We start from the raw sequence: 23,691 nt of genomic DNA, 5'->3' as shown, positions 1-23,691 counted from the left end.
TCAATTTGGCAGCCGTGTTACTTCATATTCAGATGTTGTGAATCCAGCAATCTGCCTTTCAGGTAGCTTAATTTTTAAAAATATTTTAAAATGGTATCATTTTCAAATGCCAAAACGAAGGAATTTTAATTTAACATCATGATTTGTGTTTTCAACACTCTTTTAACACAATCACTGAATAGATTGAGATTTTATGCCCTCACATGTATTTCCAATATCGAGTTTAAGTATTACTTAATGTTTTCAGATGACATTTAAAGAATTCTAAGATTACAAAAAATGTATCAAAATCTAAGCCGGGCACACTTCTCCTTAATCAAATCCATCTCCTTCCTTTAGGAAATGGTAGAGGAATTTAGTAGCTCTCTATTGTACGTCTTGTGCTCTGTGCCTTCCTCATAGCATTAACCTGGTGTGTTAATTTTCATAACACTTTAATAACACGGTATTCTTTTCCCATTTTATACCTGGAAACTAAGGTGTACAAAAAAGATGAACTCCAAAGATGAAATCAGTCCTGGGATACGTGTGTTGTCATGGAGTGTTTTGACCTGCCAGTTAAAGCCTTGATGGATGGAGCCCACATTGGTGGTGATTGCAGAGCAGCAAGTGCTCAGGAGGGTGAAAAGCACTGTGGGCTGGGAGCCCTCCTCAGCTTTGGTTCTTGTGTTGGGCATCTGGATGCAATTCCTGCTGGGCTGATGCCTTGGGGTTACAGCATGGCTTGGTGTCTTGCTTAGAGGGGAACAAGAACCTGAGCTTGGAACCTGTGGCTGTCATCTTCTTTTTGGGTTTCTCAAAAGAGAGCTGTCACTCCCTGCTGAGGGAGGTGGAAGATAATGCACACTTTGCATATATTTATGAATACTCCATTTGGGTATAGGAAGGGTGAAGCCTAAGCTAATTAGCCCAATGAATTTATGAGCAGAATAACATAGCTTAAGGCGCTTTCTGAGTGCTAACTAAGGTGACAATCACAACATGTTTCAGGATGCAGAAGCGTCTTCTGATGCCACAGGTCAGTGGTTGGTGCCAGTCACTTGTGGGGTGCTGGGCACCCAGCGGGCTGGAGCAAACACGAAGGCATAATCAGGCTTCATTGCAGCTCATCTGTGAGTGTGCTTTCTTATGCCTCTTCTAATTGTTGTTATTTTTTGAAGGGCTTCTGAATTTTCAAGTTTGCTGACACTGAGCAATGTGCTGCTAAGGAAGCACAAAGTGTACTGGCAGATTTAAAGGTGTGTATGTCACTTCGGTTGCTTGATGCTCACTCAGTTGTTTGCTTTGGGTATAAAGTTACTGTTCCAAAGGGTGACTCATTCAAAGGTGTTTTTCTGTGTGCTGTGATATTTGCAGCAGTTTATGCTAGCTTGAGCCAATAGATGATAATAAATCCAAAGAAAAATGACAACAATGACAGAACACATTTATCCATAACCCATTCTAAAGAACTGATAAAATTGTGACGATATAAAGTAATTATGTAGTTAGCCAAGTAAAGTAAGAGATCAGTATTATAAATTCATTACAAGTCATTCAGTATCTGAAATAATCTTTCAATAACCTTTTTTTTCCTCTTCCTTCTTCTACTATTAGATCTCTGTGTGTATTTCTTCATGGCTTCTAAGTTTCAATAATCACCCTTATTCTTAAATCCCTCTGTTATTTCCAGTTGTCCTCTCCCCTTATCATTCAGCTTTGCCAGCAAGCATACGTTGTACATGTTCAGTATTCTCCATCAATAAAAAGACAATATGAAATAACAAGGCAGAGATTTCCTGAAAACCACTAATTATTGAAACAATTACTGCCGTACAGTAAATGCTATTTTATGAAATAAAATTTTATACACAATTATTTAGATACATCCTGAGCAAGTAACATGGTTTATAATTGTCCTTATCATCCATATAATTCTCTTCAAAAATGCCAATTGTATTTCATGTAATGACAGACCAGACTCTTATTTCAGGATTGAAGATTGTCACTGAGCAAGAGAAAATGTAAATTGTTTCCATGGTCTTAATTTGCATTAGCACAGTTTGTGCTATGATCTGATTCTGAAATTGTAATGTGTGTGTATTTATATGTATATGTTCATCTTGAGTTTCATTTTTTTCCTAGCTTTCTTTAAACTGTCAGAGTTGTAATCCAATTTTGAGATCATGTATGGTATGTTCTTCTCTTGAGGACAAAGATTTAGCTGTAAGTCACCGGGATTTTAGTGTTGTGATTTACAGCTGTTGTTTCAGATAATCTGCTAGGTGCTTGCAGAATGTTCTTACAGCCTGTCAGTAGCTACTGATTTGATGAAAATGTGATTAGGAGTAACAGAAAAGAAATGGTTACTACAGATACGGTAAATTAGCTAGAGTTTTGTTGGGAAAACCGACAATAGATCTTTTTACTGTAGCTTTTTTTGCACGGTCCTTCTTACAGGCCTTTGAGTTGGTGCACTTTCTTTGGTGCCTGCCAGGGTGAAGTAAATATAAAGGAAGCTTTATCCCATCCTGTCTGCTCTGGGATCCAAAATACTGGAATCAGTTCAGTGCTTTTTATTCTCTTCCAGTTTACTTATCCCTGCGCTGTTTATGTGGAGCACCTTTAACCTTTCTGGGTTCTTTTTCCTGCTCTTGCTTGAGTCCTTAGAGACAGTAGATCACAGTCAATAAAAGCACTTATCTAGGCCAAGATGATGTTAGTGCAAGCAAAATAACATTTGATTCTGAGTTCTTCCATCTGGAAAATACAGAATATGCTTGTGTATCTCCTTGGAAATGGAAGCAGGGCTGAGTTTGACATCAGGAGTGCCCAGTGTTGCTTCAGTTCAGTGGGACTAGCCTTGTTTTGGGAAACGGCACCTTATCTCAACCACTTTGCTTCATTGAAGGTTTCTTTATTGGACCTGGTTATGATGTGTATGTCAGTGTTTTTTATCTCACCTCGTGAGTCACTGGGTAGGAACTGGGAACCATCAGACTCTTCTGCACAAGGCAGCGCTGAGCAGCAGGCCTGTGGTGGGCGCAGCGCTCGGGCCAGCTTTGCTCCTGGAGGTTTGGCTGACAGCCCAGAGAGGTGCAGCCACAGGCTGTACGCCTGCTGCTGCTTGTTGCTTGGGGGTCAGGATACTTGTTTTGGTTAAAGCCCTGGTGGAGGCCTGAAGCAGATACAATGAAATGTTTCTCATTTTCTGAGCGAGATACTAATGGACAAAACGATCTAACAATCTTCCATGCAAGTGTTATCCTCCAGCAGACAAAGCAGATTTGCAGCGTATGCAGACATTGGAGGTTTGCTGATCCAGTCAGCTGAGATGCACTGTAGCTGGGACCAAAGGCCCAGGAGATGTGGGCGTCCAGAACTCATGGCCAGACCTTACCAAGTCCTGTGCTTAAGAGAGGTGCTTAAGACCAGGTTGGATGGGGCCCTGGGCAGCTTGACCTGGTGGGTGACAGCCTTACCCATGGCAGGGGTTAGAACTGGATGAACTTTAAGGTCCCTTCCAACAAGAGCCATTCTATGAGGCCTCCATTGCGTTGGTTGTACTGCTTCTGAAGGAGCTGAAGGTCAGATATACATGTACTCCAACAGTGCTTGTAACTGCAAATCCCTTATTTGTTATTGGATCGCAAAGGGAGAGGAAGACAAGCTAAGCATCTCAACCTTCAGATTTCTGGTGGCCTAATGTGACTGCGTTGTTTGAGCTGCCTGAAGACTACATGACCGTGCTGTTTTCTGACAAGGCAGGACACTTCCAGTAGGATGATACCAAGCAGCAGTTAGAAATATATGCTGAAATATGTTATACTGGAAGTGCATTACTGCCAATACTTTGCAATAGGCAGTTCTGCTACCAAAATAGCATATCAGTTTAAAATACTCATTACAGTTTTCAGTAATGAATTTGATTTTGCTTAAATGCCGCAGTATGAATTTACAGCACCTTGTGGTAATGGAGAAAAGGTAGCCTCTCCTGGAGAAGCTCAGTTCCTTAGCAAAAAAACACCTGTTCTGCCTGGTGTTGTTTAGGACCTAAATAGTCTTTTAAATGAGCAAAAGATAATTATCAGTTTACTAAAACCAATAAAATATTTCAAGATTAAAAAAAAAAGGACAGTTAATTGGGACACAGTTGGAGATGCATTATATTGTCATTAAATCTTAAGTGAAGGATAATCTCTCCGTATTGGCTAAATGAGAGTTTACCCACTGTAATGTGTGCCATTAAGAAGATTCACAAACACATCAGCAGAGCAGTGTGAGAGTCTTGCATGTTCCTTTTGTCATTAGCAAAAAATGTAAGAAGCTTCAAGTAAGAGGGGAAATAGATGAAGCCTTTTTTTCTGTGAGCAGGTTGAAAAGAAGATTGGGGTCTCAGTGATGGTTCTTAGCACCTGGCTGTGTCCTGGCCTTTGTGTTCGCCCTGTAAATCACTGGAGGTTGGGCAGCGTAATGCTCTTTCTCCTCCCCACCATATAAATAACTCTGCAAAAGGCAGATCTGCCATCTTTCTCTTTGTTCTAGGAAAAGAATCCCCAAGACAGTAAATCACTCAGATGCAGGTAATCTGAGAGGAACAAATTGGAGCGGCGTTGGCTGGGGTAATTTGTTTGTGTCTGACCTGTGTAAAATCTCTTTGGATTTTTACTGTAACAGATTGTTCTGGTGCTGTGATTCCTGTGTTAAAGCAGTACAGATGTGAACTCCCGGGAGTGTTATTAACTTGAAATATACTCTTTGATTTGCATAATCAGTGTAAGTGTAAATCAGGACTCTTTTATCATAATGAAAAACCGGTTACCTGTCAAGGAAAAAAAAAAAAAAGGAAAGTCAGAGTTGCACTAAATAACTGGTGTTCCAACTTTCCTCTGTGGGGGGGCTCAGTGTGGTCTCTGGGATCAGTGAGGGCTTAGGGATGGGTGCAGTGGCAGCTTTCATTTGGGAAATCTGTGGTGAAAATGAGTTTGCAGTTGCAGCAGCATCCTGCACTGTGTCCTTGGGGACCTTTGAGGTAATGGCTGCAGATGCTGTGTGCAGGAGTCAGGCAGCACTGCGTGGAGTGGAGCCTCTGGGGTGGCCCAAGGGGAAGCTCCCAGTGATGTGCATGGAATAGTCAGGCTGTATCTGGGGGCCAGCACTGAACTGAGCTCATAACCTGCAAAGGGAGATGAGAAGCCTGTTGGGGACTGCAAGGGGAAGGGGCAGGGGAGGGTACTCTGAATTGCTGCTGTTCTGCTGCGTGGTGTGAAGGAAGTGGTAAGTCAGGAGTAAATTAGGAAGGGAGGGAGCATTGTCTTCCATTTTCTTGCAAAAGAGAAAAAGCAAAATTAGGTTTTATGGATTAAAGAATTCTGGACTTCATTATACTTGCAATGAAATATATGAACATAAATCTGATTATCTGTAGTCCAAGTGGGCGCCTGCAGTAACTTAAGCAGAACTTCTGACACCTGGACCTTGCCTGCTGCTGGAATTAAATCTGAAACCTGGTACCGAAGTCAGACGAGTTGCTCTACGCTCCAGGAGGCAGAAATAAACTAAGACTGCGCTGCACTGAAGAGATGAGCCTGGCTGCCCCTCTCTCCCTGGCTGCCTTTCTGCTGCAGAGGATGTTTCTTGCCTTCCCTGCGAGGTGAACGGCATACCGACACGTGCTGCTACTGGTGGGGCTCTTGTCCCTTGTAGTGTCACTCCAGCTGACATCTGCCCCAGGCTGCTACCCCTTTACTTTGTCACTCTTTAACCTGCTTTCTTTACTAGATACAAGAATCTCCTTTTTTGTCCTTCTTCTTTTTCTACCTTTGATCTTGGTGTCACAGAAAGTTACTATGCCTATTATTTTAGCCTAGAGTAATTCAATTATACCATTCAAGGGGAAAAGCCAGGCAAATGCTTTCTTGAGAAGAATGAGTTTGTCTTAGCCTGTCCTTTTTACTTTGATTAATTGCAAAAGTTCATAGCACTGCCTTCCAGCTATAGGGATGTGGGTTCAGTATCCTGCAGTGTTGCTTTCTGTATGCCTGTATGAAAAGCAAGTTGAGTGTAAATGTTGCAAAACTGTGGCCAGACTCAAAAATCGACTGATCTCTGAGTAATCACCAGCACTTGAATGACAAATTAAAATTGAAATGCTGTTTCCTGTCTCCCATGAGGGATTTTCAGTTAAGCCTTGGAATTATTTTGCCAAAGTTGGAGCAGGGTGGGCTGCACCTTGTGACCTGGATGCAGCTTCGTGGCTGCCCATTGGTGTGACCATGCCTGGGCCTGGCTGAGCAGGCAGCTGCTGCTTATGTCCCCAGTAGCCTCAGACAGCACAGGTAAACGAGCACTGACTGCACTACCACATCCTGTTTCGTACTGTTTCGTACAGGAAATTGAAGTATTTTTGTGTTTGGGCTTAACATGCCTATTGTTAGTTCTGACTGGGGAAGGTATTCTGTAATGCCTTGCTTCAGTTTCGTTCTTTCTTACTTTTAAAGTGAACCTAGTTCTATTTTGTTTCAGGCTGTTCTCAGTATGGCTTTTCTGGTCACTACTTCCATTCCTTTTTAACTCACCAATATCAGGAACCAGGCCTTGCTGCCTTTCCCCTGCTCATTTTCTTATCTTCACTCCTTCTGAGGAGGGCTGGCTTGGCAGCCTGGTATGAAATGACTGCTTTTTGCTAGGGAAAAGTGACCTTCCACATGGCTGACAGATTCATCTTACTTGTCCTGGAAAGTTTAAAGTGTCTCTGTCTGCTGCAAGCTGATCTGAAGCTGAATTACACCCAGCAGATCTTGTTGATTGGCTGCGGTGTGAATATGAAACATCCAAGCAATCTTTAGGAGTCGTTACTTTGAGCTAGCTGGGATGGGATGATGGCTGCTTGTATTCAGAGCAAAAAGCCTGCAGCTACAGCTGAGTGCCTCTTTGGTTTGGTGGGCTGTCCTCTCGCTTTCCCTAGTGCAGGGCTGTGTGCAGTGGTGTTCTGGCAGCTGGATTCCTGAGCTCGTGCTTCTGCCTTTGGTTTGTGACATGAGGAGTGTGAAGGTCTCAGTAGGGATGTTTTAGACATATATTTGAAGCAGTGCAGTGTGAGAGAATTACATGCGAAACTCCCCGTTTCTGTCATTTGGAGATTTTCTCTCCGCTTACGCACATCTATAATTTATGAAATATATACATAAATGTAGAGCAAACATTTACCTTAGGAATCTTAGGGGTTTATAGTCAGTACCTAAGGGTTTTACCATCTCACCCTGTTGCGAGAGCACTGGTGAAGTGGCTGGGGGAGGCCAGGACCCCGAGGGACAGCAGTGCTGCTCGTCCTGCAGCCGCAGGCGGGGTGACCTTACTGTGTGAGCAGAATGCTGTCCAAGGCACGTGGGAGATCACACTGCTGGGTTTTTTAACAGTACTGAAAAGCACTTGTAAAAAATTGAGAAGCGCTGGAAGGGGTTATAAATCAACAGTGAAATCTCATCCCCTTATGAAGGCAATAATGAGCTATTCAGTGGTCAAGTATTAGCAAGTACTGTTAATTGCAATGAAAGCAGTGCACCTACCTCTATGTGCAGGTCTTCAGGACTGACAAGCGCATGCTGTACCTCTGTAGTGAGCTCATTTTTGGGACCTGTACTCCCACAGCAGTTGGCTTTCAGAAGTGGTTCAGGGAAGAACAACTCAGAACTAAAAACTGATTTCTCAATAACGTGTCTGTTTTGATTCAGATGATGAAAGGCAAGGGGCATAAAGCGTGTACCGCTGCCAGTGAAGCATAGCCGGGAGTTATTTGGGTTAGCATGCAGTAATTTGCTTTAAAACTAGCTGATGATGTTAAAGGTGGGAGATCTTCATGCAGATTTATGTAAAATACTGTGACAGCTATGTTCAGTGGTAACCCTAAGGGTGTTATTGAAGTGTCTGTTAAAGGAAGTGTCCTTACCTGAGTCATTTAAAGGAAGTCAGAAGAGGGTAAAAGTACAATGAACCTGAGGGCAAAATGCTGTAGGTGCAGGTCTGGGGATTGTTGGACCTTCCTGTGCATTATATACACAAATCTGTTTGTTTTAGCTGTTTTTCTGGAAGAAAATCTCTCTTCTGGATGTGTTTCTATGTGGTTGTAAGTTAAACTCAATCTACACGATTTCTCACAGCCCTCCTCAGACACACAGTAGTTTGCTGTGGTTTACAAACTTTGTATTTTTCTCGTAAGGACACAGACCATCATTTCCCAGGAGAGCATTCTGCTCTGAGAGCCGAAACCAGAAAGGGAGAGGAGGGCTGTGTGTTTTCAGGACTTAAAGAAATCTTTTGGCTAGCTCTGTCCCTGCTGAGTTACAGTCACTGTGGGTTGTTTCACAGCAAACTTTAATGCTGTTACATTCAGGGGCTCCACAGTCACCCCGAGCTGGCCCTTTGGGAAGGCTACGGTGTGACTGCGCTTGGGGCTAAGAGTTTCAGAGCAGAGCACTGGGAGTTTTTGCTTTCTGTGACATGCCATTCTCACATTAATATCGAACTGTATCTAAACAGAAAGCTTTTAAAGACATGTGGCTTTATCCTCTTTACTACTTTAGAAAGATTCAGGATTCTAAATCATCTACATCCTGCGTGTTGTGTTTCAGAAACGTAAAGCTAAGTGCCTATTTCTGCAGATTGCAGCAATCTCCTTTGACTTTTGCTTAGTAAAGCGCCTCAGCTCGTACTTGCCACGTTTGTATACTTTGAGTCACCTAACCACACTGATCATAGGAAGTGGGATGGGGGAGGCCAGTTCCTGTGAGCATGGCATTTTAAACCATGAAACAAGAGCTGCAGCAGGAACCGCTCTGCCTTCTTTTGGTTGCCTTATAGTCTGAGCAAAGAAGAAAAATGTGTGTGTCTCTGCTTGAATACAAGTAAGTGATATATATCTCTATTGATATAAAATTGCTTGCTTTCAAATATAATGTCGTCTGGATTCTTTCTGTAAGCTTATGGTGATAGCTTTGCTGTCACTCTTCTTACTGAGACTGACTTTTTGGAATGCCAGAAGAATAGATGTCATGTGCAGTCACCATTGTTAATGTCATCGAGCTTGATAGAAGGACATGAGTGCAGCCCCATTGCATGCTGCCTTTTCTGCAGTTCTACACGGTGTGTCTGCGAGTGGTGCTGGTGGCACCTGCAGCTCTGTAGGGACGGGAGGCAGGGAGACGTGAGGACAGGAGGCAGTGCAGGCTGACCTGGGGAGCCGTGCATGAGGCTCTGCCAGTGCTTCATCTGGGCACTGGGCAGGAGGAGGAGGTGAGTTTCTTGTGGATTTGAGGGAAGGGCTGGAGTTAATTAAGCGGTGTGAAAGGAGAAAGAAGGATATGCCAGATGGCAGCGTGGGGACAGGCCATTGCTGCCTCCAACTCAGCAAGAGGGGTCAGGAGCAAGACGGAGGCAGGGCAGCATGAAATTGGAGAGGGGGTGAAAGTTGCAGCTCTCTGGAGGCCTCTGAGAGTGCTGCTGGGTGTTTGTAACTAGCTGCAACAAGAAGGGTAGTGTCATGCCATTGCTAGAGGTGATGTCTTTCTTTTGCTTTGCAAGACAAATTTCATTGCAGCTCATTGCACCTAAGGCTCACAAAACTGGGTTTCCATCCAGCGTGGTGAATGCTTTAGTTTCTCTAAGAACATCCTTAAACAACTGTGTCTGTAACACTGCCTGAGTGTGAAGGGCAAAGTATTATACCACTCAACAGATTCCTGCTGACATGAGGAAGGCATAATCAGCACCTTCTAATTTGTGGCAGGGCTCTTCTTACCACAGTTTTCTCATTCACAGCATACATTAGTTCTGCCCTTGCAGCCCCTTGCTTTCTAGCAGCAGGTTTCTGCCTTAAGGACAACATGAGCCTCTGCTCCTTGAAAGGCTTTCACTAAGGAGGAGGAACAAAGAGAGAACCTACCAGACACAGCGTCAGGGAATGCCTAAGTGGATGTTTCAGTTGAGAATAGAGATGTTGGAACTGGGAATAATGAGAACCTTTTAGGAGAGGCTAGGGGTCATTGTGTATGCTCAGTTTGTAGCCAGGAGGCGGGAAGAGCGATGTTTCCATTGTAATACCTAATGAAAATAGCTCTGGTTATTAATATTGGAGAGTTGCTGTTAAATCTGCTCAGTTCTGGGCACGGAGTGGTTAACTGCAGAAGCATCTTGTGCCATTACCTATATTCTGGTTTGTTTGTCTGAATTTTTTTTCTCACAGTATTTGGTCAGACTGTTGCTGGTCGCTCACCCACTTGATGTGCGCTTTGCAAAACAGCATCAGGAGTGGAGTCACCACAACCAGATGCATCTGTGCTATAGCAGCTCATTTCCATCTGGAGTAGTTTCCCTTTTATATGCTTGAAGAAAGAGTAGAGAATTATAATGTCTTCCTGTGCTCTTAGAGTTGGACCCTGTGGATCACATTACACTGAGTTGCCTTTTGTAGCTGTTGACTTCAATGACAGCCTAACTCAGCAAATTATTAGGAAACTGGAGGCTGTGGGAGCCTGAGGAGCTTGTGGGCGACAGCAGTGGAAGCTCTGTCAGCAGCACTGGGAATGGCCTCACCCTGACTGCTGGTTGTGCTGGTGCCCAAAGCACGTGGATTGAGTGTGTCCATGGAGGTGTGGGGCTCACACTATGCACTGCATGTTCAGCATTGCTGTACTGCCATAAGAAGGGGAAAAAAATAAAAAATGCAATGTAATGCAATGAAATGAAGTCAGATTCATCTTTATGGATGTCTGGAAAAATCCTCTGATGATATGAATTTTCAGAAAAAGTGAACTTTTAAAGTAGGTATTATTTATCATTGCCTTTGTAGTGTGTGTAGTTTGTTGAGCCCTTTTCTGCAAGTCCAGCATTTTTCATCCCTTTTAATCCTTGGTCATTCTGTGTGACTTTCCAGGGAGAGCAGGAGGTGGGTTGGCATGGCAAGGTGCTGCTGTGTCCCACTGGGCCTGAATCTTCCTCTGGAAGAGGGCTGGGTGAGTCCTCTGAGCTGCCTCCTCTTGCAGGGTCTCTGGTAGAGATGCATCTTCTCGCTCCATGTCCCTTCCCAGGAGCACCCTGGCACACTCCTCCAGCTGTGGGTTGTACTTCTGGAGAATTCCATGGGAAATAATCCAGTAAATCTTGTTTTCAAAGATCATTTTATAGTGCTTGAAAAAATATGTGAAGAAAGTGGATTTTTGTCTTGTGTGCAAAAAGCAGTCCTTAGGGGCCACATCAGAGATGAAAAGAGGGAACCATCTTGGCTGAGATTAAATAAAAAAGAATGAAAGCCACTTTTGTGGTTTCATCCATGCATATTTTTCTTGATTTATGGCCAGGACTACATTTTGTGCTTTAGGTGCTTGTGGCTTTCCAAGTTTCTCTTCTTTTTCAGACCTTATCAATTTTATTTTCTGCTTTGCTTCCTCACTTGCTCTTTAGGTGTGTCATCAATATTTGTGAAGGTTAAATGCAGACAGGAGGTGAACAGCAGCAACATGTAAGCAATATACAAGATGGTACAAAAATGCTGTATTTTTGGAAGATGATATATTTCTTTTTTTTTTTTAATAGGTGTTTTTAATGGGAAGTAGTAAGGCTTTGCAAAGTATTTGCTCTGGAAGTGCCTCTGAACACAAGTGCTGGAGCAAGTGGAGCCAAGTTCAGAGCTCGCTTTGGGCAGGACGAAGGCATTTGCCTTCATCAGGAGATTTTGTACCACGATTGTTTGCATGGATTCTGCTGTAGGAGGGAGCTGCTGTAGGTACAAACATCCACTGAGAGTTGGGTTGTTCAAGTCATTCTTAGGAACAAATGCACGTGCAGAAGCACTCGGGGCTCTTCTGTATGCTGCCGTTTATATTTTATTGAATTACAGCTTTTCTCATGTGTGTGATTTTAATTTCTTGCTGTGTTGAGCTACAGAGAATGGGAAGGAGATTGTCCTTGCCCTGAAAGCTGCTGCGTCACGGCATGGCTGTTGTCACGGAGAGCTCTTGGTACCCAGAGCTGGGGCAGCTGCATAAGCTCCTTCTGTGATGATTTGTTTGAAATAATCTATTAATCTGCTCTAACAATCTATTCTGCTTTCACTGCACTTTCCTGATAAGTGAAATCATATTTGAATAAAACCTAGTGCTTATAAATGTCTGGTTTCTAATAGAAGCGTGTCTTAATAGCTAATCTTAAGTGTGCTGAAAAGCAGATTCTGTAGTGGAAATGCTAATGAAGCTTCAGCAGCAGTAACTGGCGGCCGTGACAAGGAATTCAAGGTTGTATATTTGGGTTGCAGAGCAATATATTTGTGCTGTCTGTATCTATTTTTGTCAGCAACATTAATATCTTATGACTTTTTTTTCTTTAAATCTGTACTGCTGCAAAAGTTTCAGCATCAGCTAATCTTCCCAAGCAGTCCGTGAGGCTCAGGTTTCAAAGTCATTATCCCAAAGGTCACATCCTGACTTAATACCATTAGTGTAAACCCAGGATCGTTCAGTTGATGTGGGTGGAGGTGCTCGTCGTTTCACTTTTTTGATCTTACTATAAATCTAACCAAGAGTAGGTTGCATTTGTGAGGCTAATGCTGTGTTCTCAAACACATCACAGGAAGGCTAAGATTGATTTTCACCTTCAGATGAATCCTTTCTATGTGGGGCAGGTCAGCTCCTTCTCCTGAAGGGTGCTGGGCAATTAGCTAGTCCACTTCAAAACAGGAATTTGTCAAGTTCCCTTTGCTATTGATTTATGGATTGGCATTCACATTTCTACATCAGATAGGTTTTCCACTTCTTCATCCTACTGGAAGCCAATATATTCCTGCGTTCATTTGCAGCAATTTTAAACCACAGCCTTTTAAAACCACTTTTATGCCTTCTTATATGACACGCTATCAAAGGTAGTTTGAAGATTTGATGTTCCTGGAGACTTGTTACAAGAGAAGTGAAAAAAGAAGTGTCCACCATGTGGAAGTGAACATATGGGTTTTCCACAGTACCCACAGAAAATGAATTGAGAATGTGAAATTAAAAGGCAAGCAAACATTCATCACGCCTTTCTCTCCTTTCCCACTGGATCATATCTTAATGGGATCTTTTAGACTGCAGCCTTTTGGGAGCATACTAATATTTTGTGTAAGGGTGAATAGTAAATAGCAGCAAAATACAGCTTGACTGAATACATCTCTGAAGGAGTGGAGCTTGTACCATTCCCATCCACATGGGACACATTCACCATAACTTAGGTGATGCTTCTTGCTTGTTTATGTTTGTTTTACCAAATAGCATGATGTTGTACCTCTATTTCTGACTGGAGGAGTCTTCCTGAAATTGCTTTTTTATATTGACTCTTTTATTTTGGGCGTCTGTTGTAAAAAAAAAAATAATAATAATAATTATTAACTTTACCAAAATTCCTGGTGACTGGAACTAGGCAACTGCTTCAGTATGACTGTTGAAACGATAGACTGGTTGTCTGAGTGAATGGCTTGCACTTCTAGCCCCTTTCCTTAGGATATGATGAGAACGATATGCTTCTAGATCTAGCACACATTTTCTCCAGGATTAATAAAAGGAAATAAATGTTGCTTTTTTTCTTTTTTTTCCTTCTAGGTTGCCCTTGTTCTCCTTTTCAAATCAAATGTCACATTGACTCAAATCCAGCATTGGAAGCATGTGGGGAACTGCAACATATCAGCCCGGCGCAATGTATCCATCAGACTGGAAGGAAGCCCAAACCCAAAACTCCACTGGCCAAAATGCATCCTCTGCAGAAACCCCAAGGCAAGTGGCTTTGACCTCTTAGCAATTCTGCAAGCTTCTATCATACGTGACATTTTAAAATTATTTTTTCTAAATTTTAAGTCAAAGCAAAGTACTTATTCTGTGTTCTGAGGTTCCAATACAAGTAGGAGGGTTGTATTATCTTTCCAGTTTTAGAGGCATCTTTGGGAAGCCTTCAAGAAGAAATTGATTGCTTAACTTACTGATTTACCTTCCCTTTACTGTTATTATACTTCATGTAGCTGTGAAATCTAAATTTAATTTAGCAATATTGTTTTCATTCTCTGTCATTAGTTTTTGTTTTTAAAGTGTTTAGAATAGCTTATTATTTAAACCTGGATCTGTTTTCCATTCGTTTTAAGAAATACATGTAGCAACAGGAAATGCCAGAATAGAGTTAATGCATTTTAAAAATGAAAAATAAACTAAACTCATCACTTCCAGGAGATATGTGGGCTGTGTTAATTCCACAGTCCTGCCAGACTCAATGAAGTAGATGACCCAACGGTACAATGCTTTCTTGAATAGTTATTCTTGCTATTATTCTTTTAGACAGAACCCAGCTAACTGGGCTTCTTTATGCTGCTGTAAAAGTAACCTAACATGAAACAAGTCCCAGTCAGAGATCCCATGGGAATTTGTCACACAGTACCCAATATTTGAAAGTCAGACCTAGTGGCTCAGAGTGTGCCAAGTTATACAGAACTACAAAGTATTTGTGTGATTTGTGTAAGTATTACAAGATGTGGTTGTAGATGGGCCATTCATCTTCCTGGAAGACACTGCTTCATCTTACAATTTGTGGTGTTACTGTTTCACTTATATTCTTTATAATAAAACTACCTTTAAACAGTATCTGCAGTTAACTTACATGTAACAGTAGAGGACAGTATGTACGATCTTTTGCAAGGTTGGGAGATGGTAAAGGTTTTTTTTCTTTGCTTTTATTGACTCTGTAAATTTGAAATGGTTTCTGTCCCTTAGAAGTAATAGTTTGTTGGTAACCTTCATAGTTTGTATACTAAGTAAAGATAGGAGAATGTTTCTTGCCTCTAGAAAAGTGAAATAATCAAAATAACAAATACGAAAATAGTCATGGGACAGAAACAGTTCCCCAAACTGTTGTCAGTGTGTATTAAATTGCCTGTGTTTAGGTTGACATTTCTCCTTAAACTATCCTTGCTTATCTTGGTGGCCATCTCTAAAAAAGTAATAGTAACAGTGTGGTGCATTTCCTTGTAAAATACAGAATCACAGAATTGTAGGGGTTGGAAGGGACCTCCAGAGATCATCGAGTCCAACCCCCTGCCAAAGCAGGTTCCCTACAGCAGGTCGCACAGGTCGGCATCCAGGCAGGTCTTGAACATCTCCAGAGAAGGAGACTCCACCACCTCCCTGGGCAGCCTGTTCCAGTGCTCCGTCACCTCACTGTAAAGAAGTTCTTGCGCATGTTTGTGCGGAACTTCCTATGCTGCAGTTTCCGGCCGTTTCCCCTTGTCCTGTCTCCACTCACCACTGAAAAGAGTCCGGGGTCCATTCTGCACCCCACACTTTAGATATTTATAGACCTGGATCAGGTCCCCTCTCAGTCTTTTCTCAAGGCTGAACAGACCCAGCTCACTCAGCCTCTCTTCATGAATCATTCATGATTCATACATGAATCTTCTGTCCAATTTTTGATGGCATTTTTGGGCAAGAACTTTTATTCCCAAAGCTTTTATCCTAGAGTTACATGGATTCTTCATTCAGGCTCTTTCTTGTTGATTTGTTGAGTGGAACGTGCTGGCATCACTACCAGACACTCCAGGAACAGCTTGCTTTAATGCTACCTGAGGCTGTGTGCTGTTGGATCATGTTTTCTTTTCTTTTTTCTTTATTTTTTCTGTCTGTATTTGCTTCCCAGGGAATAGCTCTTCATAGTCTGATTTATCATATACAGATACATAAAATTATAAATATTATTTATGTATTTATGTACACGCACTTTGAAATCATATAAACTATATATATTTAAGTGTCTGTATTTAAATATGCATATGTATCATCTAGATATACATATTGTGAGTGCAAATCACAGCACTTAAGTCCTTGCAAGCTGTGACAAGCCTACCACTGCTGGGATGATTTGATAGGAAAGCCTTCATCAGATCACCTACCAAGTGTGTACTCACCCTTGGCATTATTGTGAGATGGACAACCTGTGGGCTGGGAGGCCTGAAGTAGCACAGTGGTTGAGATGCTCTAGTCATGCTAAGGAAGGATCCTTATTCCCTGCCATGAGGTGAGGGAGGGGTCCTTACTCCCTGCTCTTATGGGCCAGCCAGGTATGGGCCAGCCCTGGGCTGTAACTTCTCCTGGATATTTAACCACGTCTTCCCCTTTTCTATTTCTGTCCCTCTGCTTCTCATTATTTCACTTGTTTATTTTGCAATAAAGGCAGTGTATCTTGCTTGGTTTCTGCTTCCTCCACGCAGCACTGAGTTGCTACGTAAAACCTTCAGGAGGAAGGCTGGGGAAGAGCCATTCCAGCACGTGGCTTCAGCTCTCAGCCACCACCTGAAACACATCCCATGACACTAACTCTCTTCTCCACAGCTGCCTTTCTTCCCTTTCTCCACCATTTTGCCTGTCTGTGTGCAAGCTGGGCACTGAGAGCTTCACCCAGGTTCTGTGCTCTGTGGCTGGGCCTGTGGAATGAGCGTGCAAGGCAGAGGGGAGTTCAGTGCAGAGAGACAAAACAACAGTGGTGCCTCTAGAATGGAACAGGAGGGCGATGGTGGTTGTGGCTGAGCTCCATCTGCGGGTTCTGCACCCACATGTGCAAGCAGCAGCTTTGGGTTTTTTAGGATTGACTGTTCATTTAGTACTTATTACGGCAGTGCAGGTACAAAGGAGCTCATCTGGTGTTATGTTTTTTTTCAGTATGCAGATCTATCAGTTACTGCTGTTGTAGGAGTTTAAAATGATTTTTAGTTTAAATGTATGTAAAATGTGTGAGGGGTAACAAATGTTTGCCATGTCATTTAATGGGCTTGGGAGTAGAAATCAGCAATATGGTGTGAACGCTTTTTGCAGATTGGTGTAATGTGGACTTTGAAAAGTCTATTTTGTCTTCTCTGTTGAGTTACGACTAGATACCTGCTTGTTGGCTGGACAACGAGCTGCCTGGCTGTTGTGATACTGTGACAAGTAATACCACTTCCTTGAAATTCTGGACATAGGTTCTTTGTGTCAACTTTTCAGTAGACATCTGTGGTTAATGTTTTGCTTTGTAAGCAGTGTTTAAGAAAGGCAGGATCTTTGCCCCTGTGCTGATTCATCTTTTCCTCCAAATTACCTTGGTAAATACCAGAATTCAGAACTAACCAAAGGGGCTACTTTTTATTTTCCTTCTTTTTATTACACCTTATCATATCACAGATGCAGTGAAGTTCACCTGCAGAGTGTTGTAACCCAGTTTAAAGCTCTTAAGAACCTAACAGGAAATGTAGGGTAGGTTATTTTGTAGCTGTCTGCTGCATGACGCACCTATATGATGCAATAATAATTTTCTTTTCCTGCTTGACTGTTTTGTGTGTGTGTGTAAAACAGGTTTTGTGGTGAAGTTTTCAAAATTGAACTGTAACATCTTCATTTTAAGACAAGAATTCCAAATGTTTTTGCGTACTGCCTAGGCAGTCATCCTATGAGAAGCATCCCATTAGAGCTCAAATCATTAGGTTTGATCTTATTCTTTGGTGGAAAGCGACCTCAGTCACTTAGATAGTTTTAATGCTGACTGTGTGCAGAGCTCAAAGGCTCCAGCCATTCATCATCACTGACCTCAGACAGCGACTGTCCATAGCCAGAGGAGGGAGGACCCATAGGCTGATCTGGAGCTTCAAACAGTCAGCATTCTGCAGGGTAGGGACAACAGAGATTGACTTCTTGGGACCATACGTCTCAGCGGTAGCCTCCTCAAGAAAGTAACCCTGAAATTACACTTAGAACAGTTGCTGATTAAAGCTTCATTACAGTGTTAATCTCATAACACCCATGTGCTATTTAAAAATTGGAAATGCTTGAAGTACATTGTTCTTGAAAACAATGTTTAAGAAATACATTTGTAGAGTTCCCCCATTTGTGTATTAATTCCTTGAATAGCCCAGATGGGATCATTAGGCAGCAGTGCTCCAAGCAGTGCACATTTGGGAGTAATCACACTGCCAGTTTTCCTACCTTCTACTGTAACGTCTGCTGCTATGTGGCTGCTTTCTCTGTCTGAAACTGTAGCAGCACGTGAACCTGTTGCCATGGGTTACTGCTTACGTATTTCCAAAACCCTTTACTCTGCAAACAATGTAAGGGCTGAATATATATATATTTTAATTACTGGTTTTTTTTAAATACTGTACTTAACTTTGCACCTTTGCCTCCCGATGAATTCTTAAGCAGAATGTACACGTTCTCACAATGTGTTTTATTTATATAGTATATAACTCAATGTAGAAGCAAAAGAGGAAGGAAATTTATGAAGACTACACCACGGAAGACATGGGGGAGGGAGAATGAAAGGAAGAAAAGCTATTATGTTCTGCTTGTGGGTTTTTTGGCCAAGCAAATAGAAGGCACTGAAATCCATGGTGGGATTGTTTCTGTGGTGGGTTGTTTTGGTTCAGATTTTTTTTTTCCTTTTTTTTTTTCCCCGACATAAGAGATTGAACAGAGTGCTGGAGTCTTGAGAAGTCATGGGAGGGGAAGCTCAGTGGCGTGGTTGAGATGGTGAGCCTATTTGCAAGAACGAAGTGCGAGCTGTGCATCCTGTTTGGTAACAAGGAAGCGGTAAATTTCAGCGAGCCGCACTGTTCGTTATATACAACTGCAGAGATGCAAAATAGAAGACCATCATTTTTCTTTAGTGTACAACAGTTTGCTTTTGTGTAAGGAATAGTTTGGGACTGCGCTGAGTGTAATTTATGAAGGTTGAAAGAATGGATATCCCTCGTTCTGCATCACGTGCCTGCATTTTTTTTTCCAGTTTAAGATAAAGAAGATGAAGATTTATCCTCCTGTTTTTTCCTCCTGTTTTATTAGTACCTCCTAAGCCTGTCCACCTCAAGCCTGGGCAAGAAAGAATTCCTCCTGCACCTTCTCGGCCTTTACCAGCTGATCCCAAGTCATCAAGGAGCTTAGCACCTGGAGAGGAGGAAATACCAATATCGGCAGGAGTCAACACGCTCATTGAGAAATTTGAAAGTATTAGGTAAACATGTTATTGTACCTTTTAAACTACATATTGCAGTGGTTATAGTTTGTAACTTGGAGTTTAAGATCTGCTCAATTTGAGTGCTCTCCCACAAGTGAGTAGCTCAGAGTCTGCTTTTAGTAAGTTGACTTGTTTTCGCATTATAGGAAATTGATTATTGTGATACAAAATAATTGAGTTCTCTGCTTAAGACTCAGTAAGTGTCAGGCTTACTGTTGCATTGCTGCTTGGAGGTGGGGAATAGTTCCGTGTCAATGTATTTTGAAATGGCATAGTGTATAACAGTTCCCTTAGAAACTTTAAGTATGAAACATTGAGTGGGGTCAGAGCTGATGTACAAAACAGCTCATTTCATAAACACGTGAAAATCCTTTTCAAGACTAAACTTGGCTGATGGACCTAAATGATTGTTTTCATAAAGAGGGAATGGAGACAGACACTGTACTTGTTCCCTTTAGCGTGTTACCACCTGGGTAAATCTAGTAAGGTCTCTTTTAGATAGGAAGAGGTAATGCTTTCTTGTGCTTCAAAAAAGGTCCCCTCTCTGACAGAAAATAACTTGCCACAAAGACTTTGTTCTCTTGAAGAAGGTGAGTTCCTGTTTAAACAAACCCATAAACAAATGCTTTTTTTAACAGATGATTCCTCTTGCCCCAAATGTTCAAACCAAACTGTACTTCAGGGCAAGGTGGGGAGTGTTAAAGATTTGGGATTCTGCTGGTAACTTATGGTTAGGAATGGTGTGTTTTTTACCTGAATATTGGGTGAATGTTGTTACAGCAGTGTCTGTTCACACGCCTCCTGGTATTGTCAGGGGGCTGTAAGAAATGTGGCTTGAAACAAATGATAATCAGGCCCAGTCTCTTTTGAGGTGCTTTTGAAACTTCTCATTGTTAATGTGAATGGCTGGGGTGCTTTCTCTTCACCTGCAGGCAACCTGTACATATTCTTCAAAGGAACCAGCTAAATTTAGCTCTTAAGATGGAACCAGGCCTGGACTCATCCAAACAGTCGAGCTCGTGTGACTGTGACATGGTAGCTTCCAGCGGCTGTTCAACAAATGAAAAAAGTGAAGCAGATGAAAATGAGCCAGACGTACCGTGCGGTGCGGATCTATCCAACACAGACATAATGAAAATTAAAGAGCTAAGCATAGGCGATAACAAAAGCCATGAAGACTGTACTGCTGTGAGTGTGAGCAAAGAACCCTCTAGAGAGCTTGGCAGTAAAGACTCAACTGCAGAACTGAACGGTAATGGTAAAATTCCCAACAGAGACAGTGGCATTGACAGCCCTTCTTGTAGCGTGGCAGGGGAAACTTTCCCCAACGAAGAAGGTGCAGAGCAGAAGAAGCCCGGTGTGTCTGGGAATCCGGGGGAGATGGAACCTGACAAAAAGGGCACCAAATCTTCCTCTGCAGAGCAGAAGAGAGACTCCACACAGGATGAAGACAGTGATATTGATGAAGGAAGTAGCGAGGAACAAGAAACAGCAGAAGTGCCAAAGTTAGAGTATATGGATATAAACAAGGTAAGGAGGTTTAACGTTACTTTACCTGAAGCCTGTTTCTGACTCTTCCCAGAGATCTCTTGCTTCACTTTTGTGTGTTTGGGATTTTTTCTTTGCTCTTATGTCAGAGGATCATGACAGACATTGATTTCCTGCTCAGTTTGGTTCATAGCTTGTTCCTGTTCTAGACTGTATCTGTTAGAAAGGTTTCCAGTCTTAATTTAAAAGGTTCCTTCTTATGAGAGTGCATCAGAGGCAGAGACAAGTTGTTAAAACTGAAGTTCCATTTGTAGGTAAAGACTTAGACCCCTGTGTTTTTTGTTTGAATTTGTGCAAGTTTGGCTCCTACTTACAAGATCACATTGTTTGCAGTGGGACTCCATGAGATGACATGCTAATTGGATAGTTAATCTTCCAGGGTCGGGGCATTATATTCTGGAAGGACATGCACATTGGAAATCTCACTTAGCAGTGTATATATATACATAATTTTTTTAAAGAAGCCTGGGATTCTTTTAGTGTGGCTACTTTTTGAATGCAAAAAGTTATTTTGAGGGTATTCTGTGGAAAATAAGGGGGTCCATGCTGTTGTATATTTGCTGCATCTGTTTAACGTTAATGGCATTCCTTTGATTATCTGTGTATCAGGACAGTTATATTTAAAAATAGGTTAGACTTCTCATTACAGGAAAACAAGATGCTTCAAGCAATGTGTCTGCAAAATATTCCCCTTCTTGATTTTTTTTTTCTTTTTTTGTTTGTTTGTGTTTGGGTTGTTTTTCATTTGGACATCATGAGAGTACGGTTTGTGTTCAGAACAATACCATGAGCACTAACAGCCAGACTAGTGAATTGTAGTGCTCACATCTCAGTGTGAATGGAGTGGTTCTGCTGAGGTCACAGAATAAATCCTGAGTTATGTACGTCAAGAGTTTGTCCCTCTGGGAGAGGTGACAGTTTAAACTCATTTGGTAGCTCCTAGATCAGATCAACCAGTATTACAGAGTGATGAAATTGTATGCAAGTCTGTGATGTGCTTGAAGTTCTGTCATTCAGTGCTGACAGCTGTAACTTCAGAGTAAAATTAAAGTTCTGTGATGTCCCCCTTTTTTCCAAGCAGTGTGCTGAGACAAACACACCTCCAGGAGGGTATGAAAAAGCCCCGGAACTTCTCCAGTGAATGCACTGCTTTATGCTGCTGTCCTTTCTCTTTATTACAAGCTCAGGCTTGTGTGACTAGAGTCACATTCCCTTCACATGGCTCAAACACCAGCATTGTTGCCTGGGTCAGGTGTTGCCCATCCAATACTTAATTGCTGCTCCTTTTGCAATTTCGGTGCATGTCAAACTCATTGAAATTGACTGGTTTTACCACCCTAGCTTTACACTGATGGTTCTGTTAGACAACGCAGCCAAAGTGCTGCGTAACTAAGAATCTCAAAGAGGAGACCCTTCTCCTGCTGCCCAGTTGCTGCCTGAGTGTGCGTGAGGTGGGGGTTGCTGCCTGCCTGGAGCATGCTGCATGTTGGCAGACCCAAGTACTGCAGACTCAGATGAATTCCCTTAGGTCTATCAGATACCAGTGGGAGTTCAGCAAGAGGAAAGGATAGAAACTCTGATTTTGGTGTCATGGATACCATTGGTGTCACAGAAATAGTGACCTGAAAGCAAAACTTGAGAGTTTATTCTGGCAAGTAGTCCTTGTCAAAGTGAAAGTTGCTTGTATCCTTGTAAAGGAACTGACACTTTCCATCCTAATTGCACCAACTTCCATTTGTTCAGCTAGTAGTGTTTCATCCTAGAGGCTCCAAGGCACAGCAGAGCCTCAGCTCAGGTGTCAGGATCTCCAGGGTCTCTTCAACTCCATCCAGGAGGGAGCCTGAGCACAGTTCTCATTGCTCACCCCTGCCACCATTTGTTAGGACTTGTGGACTGGAATGCCATAAAGCATCCTGAAAACTGGGGAGTAGGGAGGGCCATGAGAGCTGGGTCTGCTTGGCAAACCTGGGTGCTTGCTGTATATGGAGAGGATGTGATCTCATTTGCCTGCCTGCAGATCTGCAGTCTCACCTGGTAGCTGGTGGGGATGGCAGAGGAGCAGCCTGTCAGCTGGGCAGGAAGGCTGCAGGGCAGGCAGCCCGCGTCCTGCGCAGGAATAATCCATGGCAATATGAGATGGGATCCAGCAGGACTACTGGTCTGCCCTGCCAAGGAAAATGTGTGTTGTATGCAAGAAATCGGTGTGGGGGATCCTCCAGAAAGCTATTAGTGGGAGAGATTCTTATTACCATCTGCTAAAACTTAGTTTGTGTCCATTAACATCTGGTATCTCTTCAATATTCCACTAGTGTAAGCTCATTTACATCTCACATCACAGGCGTCACCATCACAGTGCATGGCTTCTGGTCTGCTGCTGTTCACTTTCCTTTATGTGTACCTTCATACATAAACACCTATACTATGAAATAATTCATTTATTTTATCTTCATAATATATGTATATAGGTATTTGTGCAACTAAAGTATTATTTAAAAAATTATTACTTGCAACATATCAGCAAGAAAAAGATGAATAATGATTGGAATGATTCTTTAATCTGGGTATTAGATTTCCTTTTCGAGTTAGGCATGCAGTATAAAAGCAGCTGTGGCAAGCCCAGGTGGAAGACTTTACAGTGTCATTAAGAAGAGTTTTACTGATAAATATTACAAATAATTACTGGTCTAAGACATTGGAGTTTTGATGGCTGTTTTTAAATAGTGCTCCTTAGGCTAAATGTCCATATAGTGTGAAATAATGCAATTAAACACTGAGTTACGTGGTCATATTTGTCAGTAGGGTGCTTAATGAATTTCTAAAAGGGCAAGATCTCTAGAGGAGGAAATGCTCTGTTTTCTTGTGTTCCTTTTTTTCCTATTGGGACTTCTCATCTGAATGAGTACGGGAGGACAGGTGTGACATTAATGTGATGTACTTCAGGTCTATCCTTGCAGTTTGGGTTGATTGCAGTTTTGAGAAGGCTGTTTTGACACTGACCACAAGAAGTGAGCCCAGTTTTATGGCCACGTGTGGGGAAAGGCTTAAAGACATGCTGCCTCTCCTTCAGTGTAAGGATTGTGCCCTCTTCTGGGGACGCAGCGTGCACCAGCTCAAGATCAGGTGTAG

The 23,691-nt window shown here is 42.3% G+C and overlaps 1 protein-coding gene across 4 annotated transcripts in view; it reads left to right on the top strand.

Annotated features, from left to right (window-relative positions):
• Positions 1–23,691, top strand: part of FGD3 (FYVE, RhoGEF and PH domain containing 3) — a 100,386-nt gene that overhangs the window by 39,184 nt on the left and 37,511 nt on the right. For 3 of the 4 annotated variants that reach the window (XR_007379238.1, XM_048957160.1, XM_048957161.1), the window contains exons 2-4: positions 13,602–13,772; positions 18,846–19,014; positions 19,950–20,547. Coding sequence is in view for 3 of the 4 variants with exons in the window: in XM_048957160.1 (XP_048813117.1) it covers positions 13,602–13,772; positions 18,846–19,014; positions 19,950–20,547 (938 nt within the window). In the remaining variant the exon portion in view is untranslated. Of the gene's footprint in view, positions 1–13,601; positions 13,773–18,293; positions 18,412–18,845; positions 19,015–19,949; positions 20,548–23,691 lie in introns of those variants that run through there. The other variant, XM_048957163.1, reaches the window with a different exon arrangement.

This window comes from Lagopus muta, chromosome 11 (assembly GCF_023343835.1).
Source record: "Lagopus muta isolate bLagMut1 chromosome 11, bLagMut1 primary, whole genome shotgun sequence".
NCBI lineage: Eukaryota > Metazoa > Chordata > Aves > Galliformes > Phasianidae > Lagopus > Lagopus muta.
This window is presented reverse-complemented; position numbering and strand designations above follow the sequence as displayed.